The following is a 15,390-nucleotide window of genomic DNA, read 5'->3' as shown; positions in this document are numbered from 1 at the left end:
GCTCTTGTGTCACTACCTATGATACAAAGAAAACTGAGTGGGTCAGGCTTGGGAGCCTGATGAGCATATAGGGTTTTCAACCCACAATAATATAATTATTATATTTAATCATCAAACAATCAACCCAATTACCCATCCCAATTATATTCTTTATTTCTTAAGGTTTTACCCTAAGAATCAACTATCCTTCCTTCATTCATTCCTAAGGATTGACCTAAGGAATTGGTACAAAGTCCATTGCTGCCCGAGGTTCATCTACACAGTACTAAATCCATAGCTACCATTGTATTTATATAAGGCACTAAATCTATAGCTGCCAGGGTTTTTAGAGTACACTGGTGAACACATCGTTCACAACACCTACAAGTTATGAATCTGCCGGCATTCCACTGGACTGTCAAGAATCGTCCGTGGTTGTCATCCCTACTCTACTGAATGATGGGGCCATCGTTTGGGTAAAGGTTTCACTCATTTTTCACCTGTCACCCTCATCTCATGATCTATATCATCTTACGTCTCATCCTTAAACTTATCTTTCATCACACACCAACTATTTCATCTACCCATGTTCTACCCAACATATTTGTAGATATAAATTACATATATATTTTAAATAATATACAAACATGTATAAAACATTCATCCAACATCCATCTCAAATAAACAAACAATATATAAACACATAACACGTATTTCATAGCAAATACTTCATATCTATGTGTTAGAAGAAAGTAACTACACACTCACCTGATTAGACGATGCTCGGACAGCATTACGACTTGTAAAGTAGTATTCTTCAATGAAACCGGGGTATCTTCACACACCGAGCTTCTCGTGGGCAGAGCTTCGGCTTTGAAACTCTTTTCTCCTTGGGATATTCGGGGCTTCGGGACTCGCTTTAGGTGTCAGGATGATACCGGGGCTTCGGGGGTACTTTAAGAGGGCTAGAGAGGGTATCAGGAGTGAGAGAGGTTGAGAAATTAGCAACCAAAACCGACTGCCTTCGATTTCTATTTATAGGGCTAATTTTTTGATTTTCACGTCGTGAACCCTTTTTTCACGTTGTGGGCTTGGTCATGCATAGGTCATTGCGTTCGTCATCTGTCCACTTGCTCCGTCAGGCTCAAGAAGGCTCTAGAAGCCAATTCACGTCGTGAATACTGTTTTCATGTCGTGGTCTCTGACACAACTTTGGGGTTCGCGCCCCGAACTTCAGAAATTCATATCTTTCACATACGAGTTCCGTTTTCGACGTTCTTTATATCGACTCTATCGGCTAATTTTGATATCTAAATCGTGTTGAGTTTCTTTTGGTTAATTAATGGCTGTGCTTCTTTGAATTATATATAGAAAACAAGCAAAATATCACACTTCATGAAACCTTATCAGAGAGGTTGCTGGATTTGCTCCTTATGAGAAGAGAATTACTGAGCTTCTCAAGGTTGGAAAGGACAAATGTGCCCTCAAAGTGGCAAAGAGGAAGTTGGGGACCCACAAGAGAGCAAAGAAGAAGCGTGAGGAGATGTCTAGTGTTCTTCGCAAGATGAGGTAACTCCATTCTTTAAAGCTTTACAAATACTGATATTGACATAGTATGATGAATGTTTTTTATTGAGTATGATTTTTTTGTATTGCATCGGTTTGATTCGATATTATATTGGGTCTTCTCTTTGTAGGTCTGGTGGAGGTGCTGAGAAGAGAAAGTGAGATTGAAAAGATAAGATTTGTCTTTTGAATAGAGTAGTGGTTTTGGGATTTATTGAAAACACCTTACTGTATTATCTTTTTTGGATTTGAAAAAACTCGTGGTTCACTTTCGATTTGCAAATTTTGATAAACCAACAAATGTATCAGAACAGAAACTTTTTATGCAAGATCGATCAACTGATGACCATAGATTTGTAGAAAGTATTATTGAAGGTTTAAAAGTACGGAATTGTGCCTAGAGGCATTTTCTTTTAACCTCACTAGGTGGAATTAAAAATTATTTTTAAATATTATAGTCGAACACCAAGAAAAATTATATTGCCATTTAGTGTAGGTTTTAAAAAGAAGCTAACCAAAAAACTAAAGTACATTGCAATGTAATTCATGTATGAAAAAGAAAGAAAATGACGTTGCATCTTTAATAGTATTTTTCATCAATTTCTTTGCAATAAACTACATAACACATCCATAGACCATTTGCTTCATAATTCCATCTTTAAGAGCCTTTAATAGCCTTTTTGCATCATCCAATGATCAAGAAACCTAGTAGACCTCTATTTCACAGCTTCACTTCAAACTTAATTGAAGTATAGACATGAGGTACATTAACGTCAAAAGGGCCGCAAAACAATTCACTACATTGTATCAAAAGGCCTTAAAAGCTTGACTGTAAGAGTTATATAGAACTGTATGATAACTATATAATCTCTTAAGCTGCAAAACACCAAGAGTTTCATCAATAACAAACAATAATATGAAAAAAATATCCAAATGGTAACATAAAACATCTAATAATCGAGCACAAATTTGACCATGAATTACTGAGAAACATAATAACATCGATTTTACAGAATTAAGCGTACAATTACAACTTGAAAAAAAATCGTTCTTCTAATAACTAATGACAAAGTTGATACATAAACTCACTAATTTCAGAAAAGAACAAAAAAAGTTGAACCAATTACCTGTGGAGAGAGACGGATGCCAGCAGGTATGCTTCAGACGACCACGTCAAAGTGGCCTCAGAGAGGAGTTGCGTCAAGCAACTCTATGTTAAAGAACGAAGGGAGAACATGGAGAGAAGTGTCGTTTCTTTTACACCCTATTCCCGAGTTTCATTAAAGGAAAGAAAAAGAAAGGAAGGGAAAGGAAAGGAAAGTGAAATGCATTTTTCTGTTCCCGAGTTCGAGAGAAAGGAAACGCTATTTATTTTTCTTTTGTGTTCCCGAGTTGTAAGGAAACGCTAAAAGTGAATAGTTTTACCCTTGTCACATTTTTACAACAATTTCAAATATATACCATACGATTCTCTTGAAAACAAAATTATGCCTAAACTTTTTTGCCACGTGTTGCCTGCCTGCCTCTCGACTTCTTTACTTTTTTTTTTCACATGATTACTTATACAAGAATCATTAACACTTTATTCATTATTAATCAAACTTAAAGTATGTTCTTCATTTGTATTACTTTTTCAAATAAAACCAATACAAAGTGGAAAAAAAGACAAAAAACCCAAAATGCATTACCTGATTAATAACATGAAGTATATATAGATCATAACAAGAAGATGACCGGTTAAAGACAAATCAATAAGAAACCAATTTGAAGTCAAAAATAATCAAACAAATTCCAATGTATGAAGTCAAACCAAAAATCAAAAAGTATAAAGTAAAACTGGTAATAAATCAAAAAATATGATTCTAAGTAAGTCATTTACTTGCACCCATCATTTTTTTAGCAAACTTTTTCGTCTTTTAAATGGAACTCTAAATAATGTCTCCGCATCAACTTGATTTCGCGACAAAGAGAGCTTCTGCTAATTCATCGGGTTCCAAATCCATCGACTTTAATTCTTTATAAATTTCATCACCAGTATACACCCGATGATGAGAGTTTTCGAAGATTTTGTTATCTTCTCTCATTGCAAAAGCCACATCTTTAACTGCATTCATACTAACATTTTCAAACGATTCAGATTCAACTTCAGGTTCATCTTCATCTTCAATTTCATGTTTCCTCTTTTTTTTTTTTTTTTTTTTTTTTTTTTTTTTTACTTTTGCACTTGAATTTTGCACCGATGAAAAGAATGTAAGAGATAACATTTGAACATCATCATCATCACCATCCTAATCATTTTTCTGTTGTTTCTCAAGTGTTATGTCATTTATTTCCAGTAACTCATCAACTTCTTCAATCGTTTCTACTTTTATATCCCTAATCCTATTCAACCGATCATTCTTCTCTTTCGAGATTTCAACATGCTCCCCCGAAGCTCTATCTCTCGCAAATAAAGCTATCATTTCATTGTATTTTGCAATTTTTTTTGGTCTTCAACAAAATTGCATCGGGATGTGACTGTAACACACAATCCCAAATATAATTATTGTTAAGAAAAACAACATAAATGTATATAAAACTAAGTAAAATGCAATACGAAAACTTACATTAATCAGGTTGGACCACACTTCCTCATCCACTTCAATTAGCTGTGTTTCATAATTCCAACCGAACTCACTCAATGAATTTCCGCGAAACATGTCACACCATTACAAAAAACCTGATTTTAACGTTTTCAAACGATTCTCTAAATGATTTTTTGTTAAACTCTTCTCAAACATTGCATTAAGCTCTTCCACCATGTTGGTGTACACTTATAGGATGAACCTCCCACTAACCCTTCTTCAATTATCTTCTTGTGCCAACATAGCTTGAATAAAACAATAATCCATCCTATATATCCATTTTATTTGTTTTTTCTTACCAACTTGTTCTTCCTTGATCATTATCACATGCATAGCAACATAAATAAACTAACCATACATTGATAACATAAAAAGTACATACTTAGAAAGTGTACCAGTAATAAATAAATAATATGTTCAAAAGATAAATAACACAAATAAAGTCAAACGCTAATGGTCCATACAAAATCAAATTGAAATGCTATAATGGAAAACTATTAGCTACATTGACATATCTATCTCATGGTTTGAATTTGGTAAGTAATCAGTCCACATTTGATTTGCAATTAAGTTCCTCATTTGCTCTGCCGCAGCACTACCCCCATGTGTCTCTCTTAAATTATTTCACACTTCCTCTCTATGTTCATTTAACACCGCTTGTAGGACCTCATCTTCAAGATTTTTTTGCCTTGATCTTCTTTTATCAAAAAGTTATGTAAAATACAACATCCCAAGAAAATGTATGATTGTGTTTCACAAGAATAAAAAGGTTCCCATGTACTTCTAATGATAGGAAACATTCTTTTTAGAATACCAAATGCCCGTTCTATAACATTACGTAATGAAGCATGTAGGAGATTAAACAACTCTCTTGCATTCTCAGGTGACCATGCATAATACTATTTCAAATAATACCTGACACCTCTATATGGTGCCATTAGTGTAGTTGTATGAGGCAAACCAACGTCTACCAAACAGTATCGCCCTACAAATAAGTTGTAATTAGTTATGTATTAAAAAACAGATTACACACAAGAGTATTGTTGGTATTAAAAATTACATGTTGGAATCACTAGTTTATCTTCTCCAATGAGTGCATTCTTTAGTATCCTTAAGTATGATGTTGTACCCTCCCAACCACTTAAAATGTGCGTAAACTTTAAGTTAAACGCATAAGCAGCTAAGACATTTATTGTAGGGTATCCCTTGCGACCACGATATCTAGGGGCATCTTTGTTAGATATTTTGACACAGACATGTGTCCCATCAATTCCCCTATACAATTCTTGAAGTAAGGATAAAATCGTTTTTTTCCTTTAATTTCTTTTTGTACAACATCACCTTTTGGTTGTTGAATATAATTCTAGTGATATAATTTCTCGGAGAACTCTATGGAAACACCTGCTTGTAGTGGATTTAGAGAGACAGTACATCCAAGAGACAAATAGATTTCTAAAATCATTGCCTACAATGTGCAAAAATATTGCAACATGCTCTCAACGGACATGCATTGAGTAGCTCGAAGACCACCATCATGTTGTAAGATAGTGCATAATTTCTTAAAAGCCTGCTCACTCATACAAATAAGGTCGCGGCATTGACTATCATTTGAAAGGTCGTGTAGCAACTGTTCACGAATGCATCAACGTTTTAAACTGAGTTTTTAAGAAGGTAATTTAGGACAATTTGTGTTGGAAAGTGCACGTTGTGTCAGAATAGCCATTGTTGTTATATGTACTCAAGGCTTAACACCGTCTCTTGATGGTTTCGACTGGATTGAGCCGTGTGGTCACAAAAATGAATAAATAACGTTAGTCGACGTCCGGGGGTGGTCCCGGAATGAAACTCTGACGGTCTAGTTAGTATGAGTCTATGTGGGAGTATGGAGCATGATCCCAATAATATCCTTTGTCCCGTCTGGGCTGACAGGATGTGAAGGAGTCCTATTGATGGATCGTGCACCACTAGTGGTCATTTGCTATTGATGTAGAGGAGACATAAGACAACACTCTGAGAGGTACACGTGTTGCCTTAGGAAGTGACCAACTGTGTTTTGGCTTATTATAGACAAGAGATTATTGTTTGTAATTGGACATGGGCGCGACAGCGCCAAGCATCAAGGTCCTAGTGTGAGACCACGGAGGCGAGGGTCTGGGTCTGGCACTAGGCCAACCAGCTACCATTAACTAGCTAGGTCGTCCTAAAGATAGAAGTTATGTTATCTTTAACGTGTTCCTAGATGGATACGTTAACAAGTCCCATAGGCTAGTAGACGTCAGCGTTGGCATCACATAACTGAGTTGTTCTAGCCTTGATCAGGACACGTGTTCGGTGGAGATGGTCTGGACGTTTGTTGATGTGACGAAGCCGTCAACATAGGCGGTTTCATCATGGAGACGGTTCGATATTCTCGCTCCTCATTTAAACCTTCCTTACCATGAGCAATTTCCTTTTTACTCTTTCGTTCTCAACTGCTTCTGATTTCTCTTTGCTTACTCTCTCTTCTTTCTTGTGTTTGCATTGAAAAAAGCTATGGTGAAACCATCATCTGGAATTTAGCTAACACTGGAAGAGTTTGAGGCTTTGTAAGTTCGTTTCGGTTTCATGCCAAATCATGGAGTGTAGTTTCCGAGAAAGGGAGCCATCATTAGTCGGCCGCCGCCGGGCAAAGTCGAAATCCTAGTCCCAATCTTTGAAGCGGTGTTGCGGTTGCCAACAACTAATTTCTTTGATAAAATCATGTGCCAGTACGACTTCTATATGGACGATTTAACCTTCAAAGTTGTGAACAAAATCGTGGGGTTCAAACTGGCTTGCCGAACCCTTGGTTTGCTTCCCTAATTTTGGGAGTTTAAGGCTTACTTTAACTCGTCTACACAGTCTGGTGTTCACACCTTCTCTCAAAGGTGAAACATTCACGCATTCATCATTAACTAGAAGGTGCCCAAGAAGAATTGACAGGACAAGTTGTTGCGGGTAAATAACAACTTGGTTGGTTTTGGTTATCCCATAGTGACCACCTTCTTTGACCGGGTGCCACAACTGTTGGGCGTCAGTCTGACCATGGTGTAGGCGTTGAAGGGTATATGCATCGTCAGTGAGGATTGCATCCTGGCAGCAGCGGGAATGAGCACTGTCTGGCGGGCCCGGGGGATGATACACCAGTTTTACGTGGAAAATGATGGTAAATGGTCTTCTCCCCTTCCACCCTCCCCATCCCCCTTCGTTACGTTTTTTGGAAGACGAAAGGGGTTTGCTAATTCATTTGTTGTTTGCATTCGTAGGTATCGAAAGGGTTTTATCCTTAAGATGGTTCTAAAGGGAAAGTACAAGGGAGATATGATTCATGTTTTGAGACAAGTTTATTTTGAGACTTTATCAAACATGTTCATTTTGTCTCAACCTTAGGGGTTGTTAAAGACACAAACTAGGTTTTCTAAGAAAATACTAAGATTACATTAGTAAACATATAAATTTAGTTACAAAATATCAAAAGTGTAGTTACTAAACAAACTGTTAAATGTGGTCGTTTTAATCTATTTTCTTATTGACTAGAGTTATATTTGAACTTTTATAGTTCAAATGGAAAAATATTGGATTTATTCATTAACATAATCAAATTTGAGTCAACTATACATATTTGACTACTTTACTACTTACTTTAAAACAAGACCACCAATATCGAGTTAGAAACTTGCGAGTTCGTTAGCTACTATTTCCCAGTAAACTAACTTCACAAAGATCTATTGTTTCATGATGTGCCTCTTCCTGAAAAAGTAATTCGCTAGATCTTTCTGAGGTTCTATTATTTCGTGAATGATACCTTTTATATGTTAAACAATGTGATTAACCCAAAAATAGTGAACAAAATATGTAATACAACATTTTCTCAAACAAACATGTCGATATTAATTATGTACATAAACGGGGATCTACCTGTGGTGAAGGTGGTGATGTACCTAACATCAATGAATTCATTGGTTATCCACTCAAACATATAAAAAGAATACCAAAATGGTTTATAAGACCCAAACTTTTTTTTCATTTATAAACAAATTATGACAACACAATTACACGTATTTTTGCAAACAAAACAAATATTATAATACACATTGCGAAAATCACAACTGCTATGATTAAAACAACTCTAAATAAAGCATTTGTAGTTTTCCCATTGCTGCTACCATTTATGTTCTTATCCTTAAGGTCCAATGCATTTCCTTTAACTCCAAACACATTTCAAGAAGCAAGTATTTGTAGCTTTGTAGAGTTAATGTCATGTCTATCAAATTGAAATATTTACAGTTATTCACTTAAAAACACATTAAACATAGCAAACACTAGTTTTTATTCACTTAAAAACACATTAAACATAGCAAACTAGTTTTTATTTACGCAATTACACTTTTAATCTAATTTAAACACAAATATTGAAATTAGGGAGTCCAGGACATAAGTAATGGAGATTATACATCACAGTGACACTTACGGATTTTACCATTTTGTATCTACATTGTGCTTTTGTAGCTTGATATTGTTGATGAATATGCCATTAAGAAAAAAAAAAGAAAAGGAACGGTTGATTATGATTTACATAACAAGCCTCCTCTATAAAGCGAGTTGGTATAAAGCATTTGCAAGTAAACAATCTATAAGTGTTTACATAAAGGTAATCACAAACAATTTGTCAGGTTAACGACATACATTTATGAAATGCTCTATTTCCCATCCTGATAGTCTCACATAAAGTTAATGTGAATTTTTTTGTGTATACCAACCTTAAAGTTGTCTAACCACTTTTACGTACGAAACATTGTTTTTAATTGGTGCATACACTTTTAACCTTTACAATAACTACTAACGAATATATGGCTCAACAATCTATTTTTCGTACATATTTTTTGATCGATTCATGGTTGTAGAAAACTGTTTTTTATTTTCTTGTAAGAAAAAAGTGATCCCCAATTTCGTAAATTTTTTCTCTATTGTTGTGGTCATTTGTGATAGACTATGAAAATTTGATCTTGCGAATTCATAAACTTTTTCTCGCGATATGTGTGGTAGGCTATGAAGATTATGAAAATATGGTTATCTTGATATTCTTAGCTTCTAAATATGGTTTTTTTAGTGAACAGCTCAACTCTTAATTTTTTTTAATATATTATATGGAAAAATTAAACATTTAGTTAAAATAAAAGTGATTAAAAGGTGGTCAAAATTAAATTTAAAAGCTTACATCTTAAATCACATTATTACAAAACTGGATTACTACAACACATAGTAGTTATATGGTAATCATATTTTTCTAATGGCAATTGGCAAGTATGTGGGATTTAAACACGTAAACTTCATTTTAGACTACTAGGTGTGAGACCCGTGTATTACACGAGTTGATTTAAAAAAAATGAAACATTAAAGTAAAGTGTAAATACAAAATATTTTTTAATGTATAACTTTAAAATAAAAAAGGAATAAACGTATTTATTGCAATTTAATATCATATATATGATATTTAATACTTTATATATATATGATTTTAATTTTAAAAATTGAAACAAATCAAAAATTGACAAGTGGATAATATATATTTCAAAAATACTACAAAATGACAAGTGTCAAAACTAATGAGAGATTGACATATGACAAAAAAAACCTTCATTTATTAAGGAGGATTTCATACCAAATGATCACCGGTAGGCCATCTTGAATCTTGACTATAGCAGTTATGGTAACTTCATAATATAAGAATTACTTGTTAACTAAAACAAAAATCTAACATGTCTTTACCCGAATTGGTCATTAAAGTTATGATTATTATTATTATTTTTGCACAATTTGTCATTAAACTTGTAAAAACAATGTCAATTAAGTCATTATTGAAAATCTAAAACAATCATCCGGTGACAATGCTTATGTGGCAATAAATTTGACCATGTGTCAAAAAAAACCCATGAACACTAAGCTTCACTATGAACACTTAGGAACTACACTTGGCGTTCAGAGACTAGCTTTGAAGAAATTGAACCCTTAGAACCCCACCCACCCCCCCTCTTCAATTCATCCACCTCGAGAGAAAACAAGATCTGAAGTCCAAAACCGAAAATCACAAATGAAACCTAAATAAAAAATCGCAAACAAATTGATGAAGAAGAAGAAGAGGCAGCATTCACAACCAACTAGTCAATAATTTCAAGTTTTCAACATATATTTCCTAATTTAACAACATCATCACATCAGTGAAATATAAGCATCAAAAGATTACTATTTTCAATCCATCGATAGCTTGATCAATTGCTAACTGAGGCTCTCTTTCGTGAAATAGATCACAGTGTACCTTCAATCTGTCCAATTGATTATGCTGCAGTGTAATTTTCCCTTTATATCTCTATAAAACATATGGATAACAGTGTACACATCCTAAAAAAAAGAGCAAACAATGGCATAAACTCAATCCAAATCCTAAAGGCCAACTTGCCAAATCCTTTCATTGTAATGAAGTTCTTACAGGCCCAACTCTTTTCTCTTCTTCTTCTTCTTCCCTGTAAGAAAATCATCACCAAACAACTCAGATATCTTTTTCTTTCTATCTGAACCAATGAAAGCCATCAACTCTTCTGCACTCATTTCTCTAAATTCTTCACTGATTTCTTGTCTTGCTACATTCAATCTCTCCACACATCCATGAACAGATTCCTTCAACTGTTGTTTTTGGACTTGCATTAACAGAAAACTCAAATCTCTAAGCTTCTTTAAGTCGAAATTGTTGGCCAAAGATTCATGTCCGATAAAAGATGCCCTTTGGATAGCCATCTCCTTCAGGCTGACAAGTAGATCCAACTCGGATTCTGAGAGGGAACATAACCAACGGACATCTTCAATCCGATTGTCTCCTAACATCTCCATCTCCTAACAAATGCAAATTAGACAATAAACTCTCAACTTTGACGCAAAGTGATGTGAAAAATGAAAACCAAGCACATAACTTTCTAACGACAACAAAGTAATTTAAATTAACAGAATAACCATACGTCCATCGATACTTTACGAAGAGGGTGTTTGGATAAATGTATTTTTAGCTTAATTAGCTTATTGCTTATTGCTTATTGTGGTGGGAATAAGCATTCTTTTAAAATGTGTTTGGATTAGTTTATTGCGGTGGGAATAAACAATAAGATTTGAAGTGTTTGGCAAAAAAAACAGCTTATATGAGTAAAATGACTAATAAGCAATAAGCAATAAGCATTACCCCCTTGCTTATTAAAATCAGCTTATTTAGCTTATTCCCACCGCAATAAGCTAATTTTTTAAGCATCCTATCCAAACACTTAAATTAGCTTATTGCGGTGAAAATAAGCAATAAGAAATTTCTAAACAGACCCTAAATTATCCAACTGTATCCTTCGGACCACAAATTGCCAACAAAAGAATGTGCAGTAATCAGAGATTCAGAATCCAGAAATCACAAAATGTACAGACATTCAGTAATCACACGAGATCAGAAAATTACCTCAGTACTACTCGTCCATTCGGCTTCCTCTTTTTTCAGAAATTAGTAATCACATGAAATCAGAAATGATCAAAAGAACCAGATATTAGTCTTTCTAGGTTTCCAGCGTCTTCCGATGGCGTGGATGCGTGATTGTCGATCAAAAAACTCAGAAATCAGACTCCAATCGATTTGTGAATCGTGATTGACGGCTGCAAATCAGATAAAAGGGTTGCAAGAAATCAGAAATACAGGCTCCAATCGATTAGTTTATTTAAATAAAATCGAAGAACGGCGGAATTCGGGGCGTGAGCGATTGAGCGTCATCAGTGGACTCTTGTTTAGGCATAGGAATTAGGCGCCTTTGTTTTGTTCACTTTCGAATTGCCGATATGCCCATCAGCCCAAAGCAACTGGTCAAAATTTGGGCCTAACTAATAAAATATATATATGTATCTGCAATTTGTCTTTTTGTTTTACAACAATTGGTAGTATCAGTATGTAACGAAAAGTTAAGGTTAATTGATCTAAAATGAATATCATTTGGAATCCTTCAAATATTTTATCGTTAAAGAATATATCAATACTTTGAAACAAAATAGTTTATATACTCTATATGAAACTTAGACACATAATAAACTCACCAAAAAAACATATCATCATTTATTATGAGATCTCATTTATTATATAGTTACAGATTACAGATTACAAACTAGGGCTAAAAAAAAAATCAAAAAATCTAAAATAAAATAAAAAAACAAAACACACGCACACTACACAAGTCACAATACACTCTCCACACAAACCAACCTATAAATCTACGTTATCACTACTTAAAACTTTCTAGTTTTTACCATTACAAAAAGTAGCAACTATGTTACCTATCATTTTAAGGTTAATTAGTTAATATCCATTAAGCTTAAAAGGGTATCATCGATCAAATCCTCCAATATCCATTCTTCGGTTTCCATAACTATTTCCCTAGTCCCCAACCAAAGATCCATCCACATTCTCGATATGTCCATGTCATTACTTATAAGTTGATCCAACGACCGAAGATAAACACAGTTGAGACGTGACTCGATTCTTTTCCATACCTCATTTATCAATTCCATTCCCTTCGGAATCCGATACATATTTGTTTTGAAAAACGGTAACTCGGGAAACAAACCCAAGTATTGATCACATATTTGCTTGAGAGTTTCGTTAGTGGAATCGAATAGGAGCCGTTGATCGCAAACGGGTTGACTCGAAAAGATTTGTAGTTCTTCGTATAATGATTGATCCAATATTTGAGCATTAGAAATCCATCTTTCTTCAAACTCATCCCAATTGAGATCCGAAGCTAAAAGAACCGTTTCGATGTACTCAAATGCTGATTCCTCGTTTTCAACAAGAGTATGGATAGATGTTTCTTGATTTTCGGTTGGTGTAACGTGATCTTCAAAACGGATACGTAGTGGTGTAATTGAAGTTTCGCCTAGAAAATGTGAATAAAATTGAGTTAGCATGAAACATGGTGTACTGTATTTGGTATGTATTAGACTGAGACAGATATCAATGGGACAAAAACTGCAATTTTTTTTACCAGATCGAGAAATGGTTCTGGCCGGGCTAATATCGTCATCCGAGAACAATGGCTCGAGAACCGATACCGGACTAGGTTTCTCGGTTCTATCATCTAAGGTACCCTCAACTTTTTCTGTTTTTCTATCGGACGTTATTGGAGAACAACATAAATCTTCTTCTTCGGTCAAATCCTGTAAACCAAATAAAAGTTATTATGGAAAACGAAGCCGAATTAAATAAGAAATATAATAGTTTTAGATGTTTTTCATTACCGATGCATCAAAAACTTCGGATTCTTCTGGCGAATGTGGTTTTATGGTTTCTATAACATCTGCAATATTCGTGTTATCGAGAATCAACAATGTAAATCAAGTAATTAATGTATGTCATAACAATATTGTCATTCAAACGATCAGAAATTATGAAAACAGTACCTTCAGCCTCATGAACTTCATCTGAAACTTCAAGTTCTTGATGATCGTCATATGTTACCGAAGGTTGACTTTCATTGACCTCATGCTCTGGTTCGTGTTTATGATCGATAACTGCAGAAGAAGAGTCGTAATTTGGAAAAGATAGAAGCTTTCCTAGGGTTCTAGGATGCCTTGCCACCATCAAATCTGTACATTCATCTCCATTACTCAACATCTCTGATAGATGTTTCTTTGCCTCAACGTAGATGTTAGAAATTCTTTCGCTCGTGTTTCCAAATCCCTCGTTTTCCCTCGATTTTGTTTCGTATTTGAATGATCTTGAAAGTACTCCATCTTGAATCTTAAACCCGTTAGACATTGTCGAAAATCTTTCAGAGTAGAAATGGTCTCTTAGTGGTGAACTCCGTCCACTCCTTCTTCCATCAACAACAACTGGTTTTTCTCCTAAATCCCTTTTTGATCTTCCAATGGCGTTTTTTAGTTTTTTCTTGATTTCCGAGAACGAAAATTGGGAAACACTTCTTTCGTTATGAAACCCATTGGTTGTGCTTGAAGGTAGAAGAGAGCTATCGTTCTCGAAGGATATACATTCGTGAGACTTGCTTCTTCTTCTGAAGAAGTTCCGGTGTTTACGGGAAACGGCGTCGTTTGAGCTTGGATTGCTTCTTTCATTCTGTAACGAGTTTGATCTTTCGAGTGATTTTGGGTTTTGTAATTCTTCGTTTTTCTTCTGATGGATCAACAAGAGCTCGTTCATTAGATCTTGAAAGTGACAATATTGAGATGGAACTGGTTGATCTTTAGAAATTTGACGATAATCCATAGACTCGTGGTTCTCTTCACATTCTAAAACGCCATGCGTATGCGTTTCTTCTTCCATGAGTTCCTTCACAGCCGTTTTAGCTTTCTGATCAACGTTCTGAGATTCAATCCAAAGATGCATCATCTCTTCTGAATCCGTAATTGAGTTCACGTCGGAATTAGGATACGAAGGACCTGTATACAAATATCCCCACATTAGCTATCGTCTATATCTATGAATGAATGATTTTTCAAAAGATATTTGAGAAAATGCTTACCGATGGTACTTTCAGTGATGTGTGTAGCATGATCTGAAAGCAGTTGTCTGGTAATCCGGCCATGGCGGAAAGCAAAAATGCTTACAATACCCGACATACACCCTGACCGATCTTTATTTTTCTGAGCAAGTTTTGATCTTTTTGCCATAAGAAAATTGGAGTTTTTAAACTTCATCATCATCAACCTCTCTTCAGAAAATTAACAGCCTGATAATTAAGCAAGAATTAAATTATATTAATTGAATAAAATAAAAAAATTTCAATTTTTTTTTAAGAAAGGACAATATTTTGCATGTGTGAGTATCCAATGTGACAATGCAAGATGAAGTCAGATGTCCAGATGAACAATTCTCTATTCTGAAAATCATGCAATCAGCATTTTATTGCCTACCGATTTAGGTATCTATTTCCAAGATAAATTCCAGAATACAAAATATTACTATTTAAAGTAAATTGTACATCATGTACTTAAACTTGTACATTGAACAGATTCATCAGTTTCTTTATGTAAAACAATACCTGAAATCTAAGCGATAATATAAGACAAATAAAATAAGAAAAGGAATATAATTTTACAAAATTCAAGGATGATGACAAGAAAAAAAAAATACCTGAAACCAAAGCTCTAGTACTCTGCGTTGATACCACTGCTT

At 34.6% G+C, this 15,390-nt stretch overlaps 2 protein-coding genes across 2 annotated transcripts; both read right to left on the bottom strand.

Annotated features, from left to right (window-relative positions):
• Positions 1-10,308: 10,308 nt before the first annotated feature.
• LOC111878555 (uncharacterized) lies at positions 10,309-12,056 on the bottom strand. Its single transcript, XM_023875072.2, has 2 exons — positions 11,677-12,056; positions 10,309-11,075 (listed from the first exon to the last, which is right to left on the bottom strand). Exon 2 carries the CDS (start codon positions 11,070-11,072, stop codon positions 10,671-10,673), a length of 402 nt encoding a protein of 133 aa, XP_023730840.1. The 5' UTR covers positions 11,073-11,075; positions 11,677-12,056; the 3' UTR covers positions 10,309-10,670.
• Positions 12,057-12,290: 234 nt separating this feature from the next.
• On the bottom strand, positions 12,291-15,317 carry LOC111878509 (uncharacterized). The gene is made up of 5 exons (XM_052770265.1): positions 14,738-15,317; positions 13,659-14,654; positions 13,497-13,555; positions 13,244-13,415; positions 12,291-13,135 (listed from the first exon to the last, which is right to left on the bottom strand). The coding sequence occupies exons 1-5, from the start codon at positions 14,916-14,918 to the stop codon at positions 12,555-12,557; spliced, it is 1,989 nt and encodes a 662-aa protein (XP_052626225.1). The 5' UTR covers positions 14,919-15,317; the 3' UTR covers positions 12,291-12,554.
• Positions 15,318-15,390: the final 73 nt, after the last annotated feature.

This window comes from Lactuca sativa, chromosome 4 (genome assembly GCF_002870075.4).
Source record: "Lactuca sativa cultivar Salinas chromosome 4, Lsat_Salinas_v11, whole genome shotgun sequence".
NCBI lineage: Eukaryota > Viridiplantae > Streptophyta > Magnoliopsida > Asterales > Asteraceae > Lactuca > Lactuca sativa.
The sequence above is the reverse complement of the archived record's forward strand: the minus strand, read 5'-3'. Positions and strand labels throughout refer to the sequence as shown.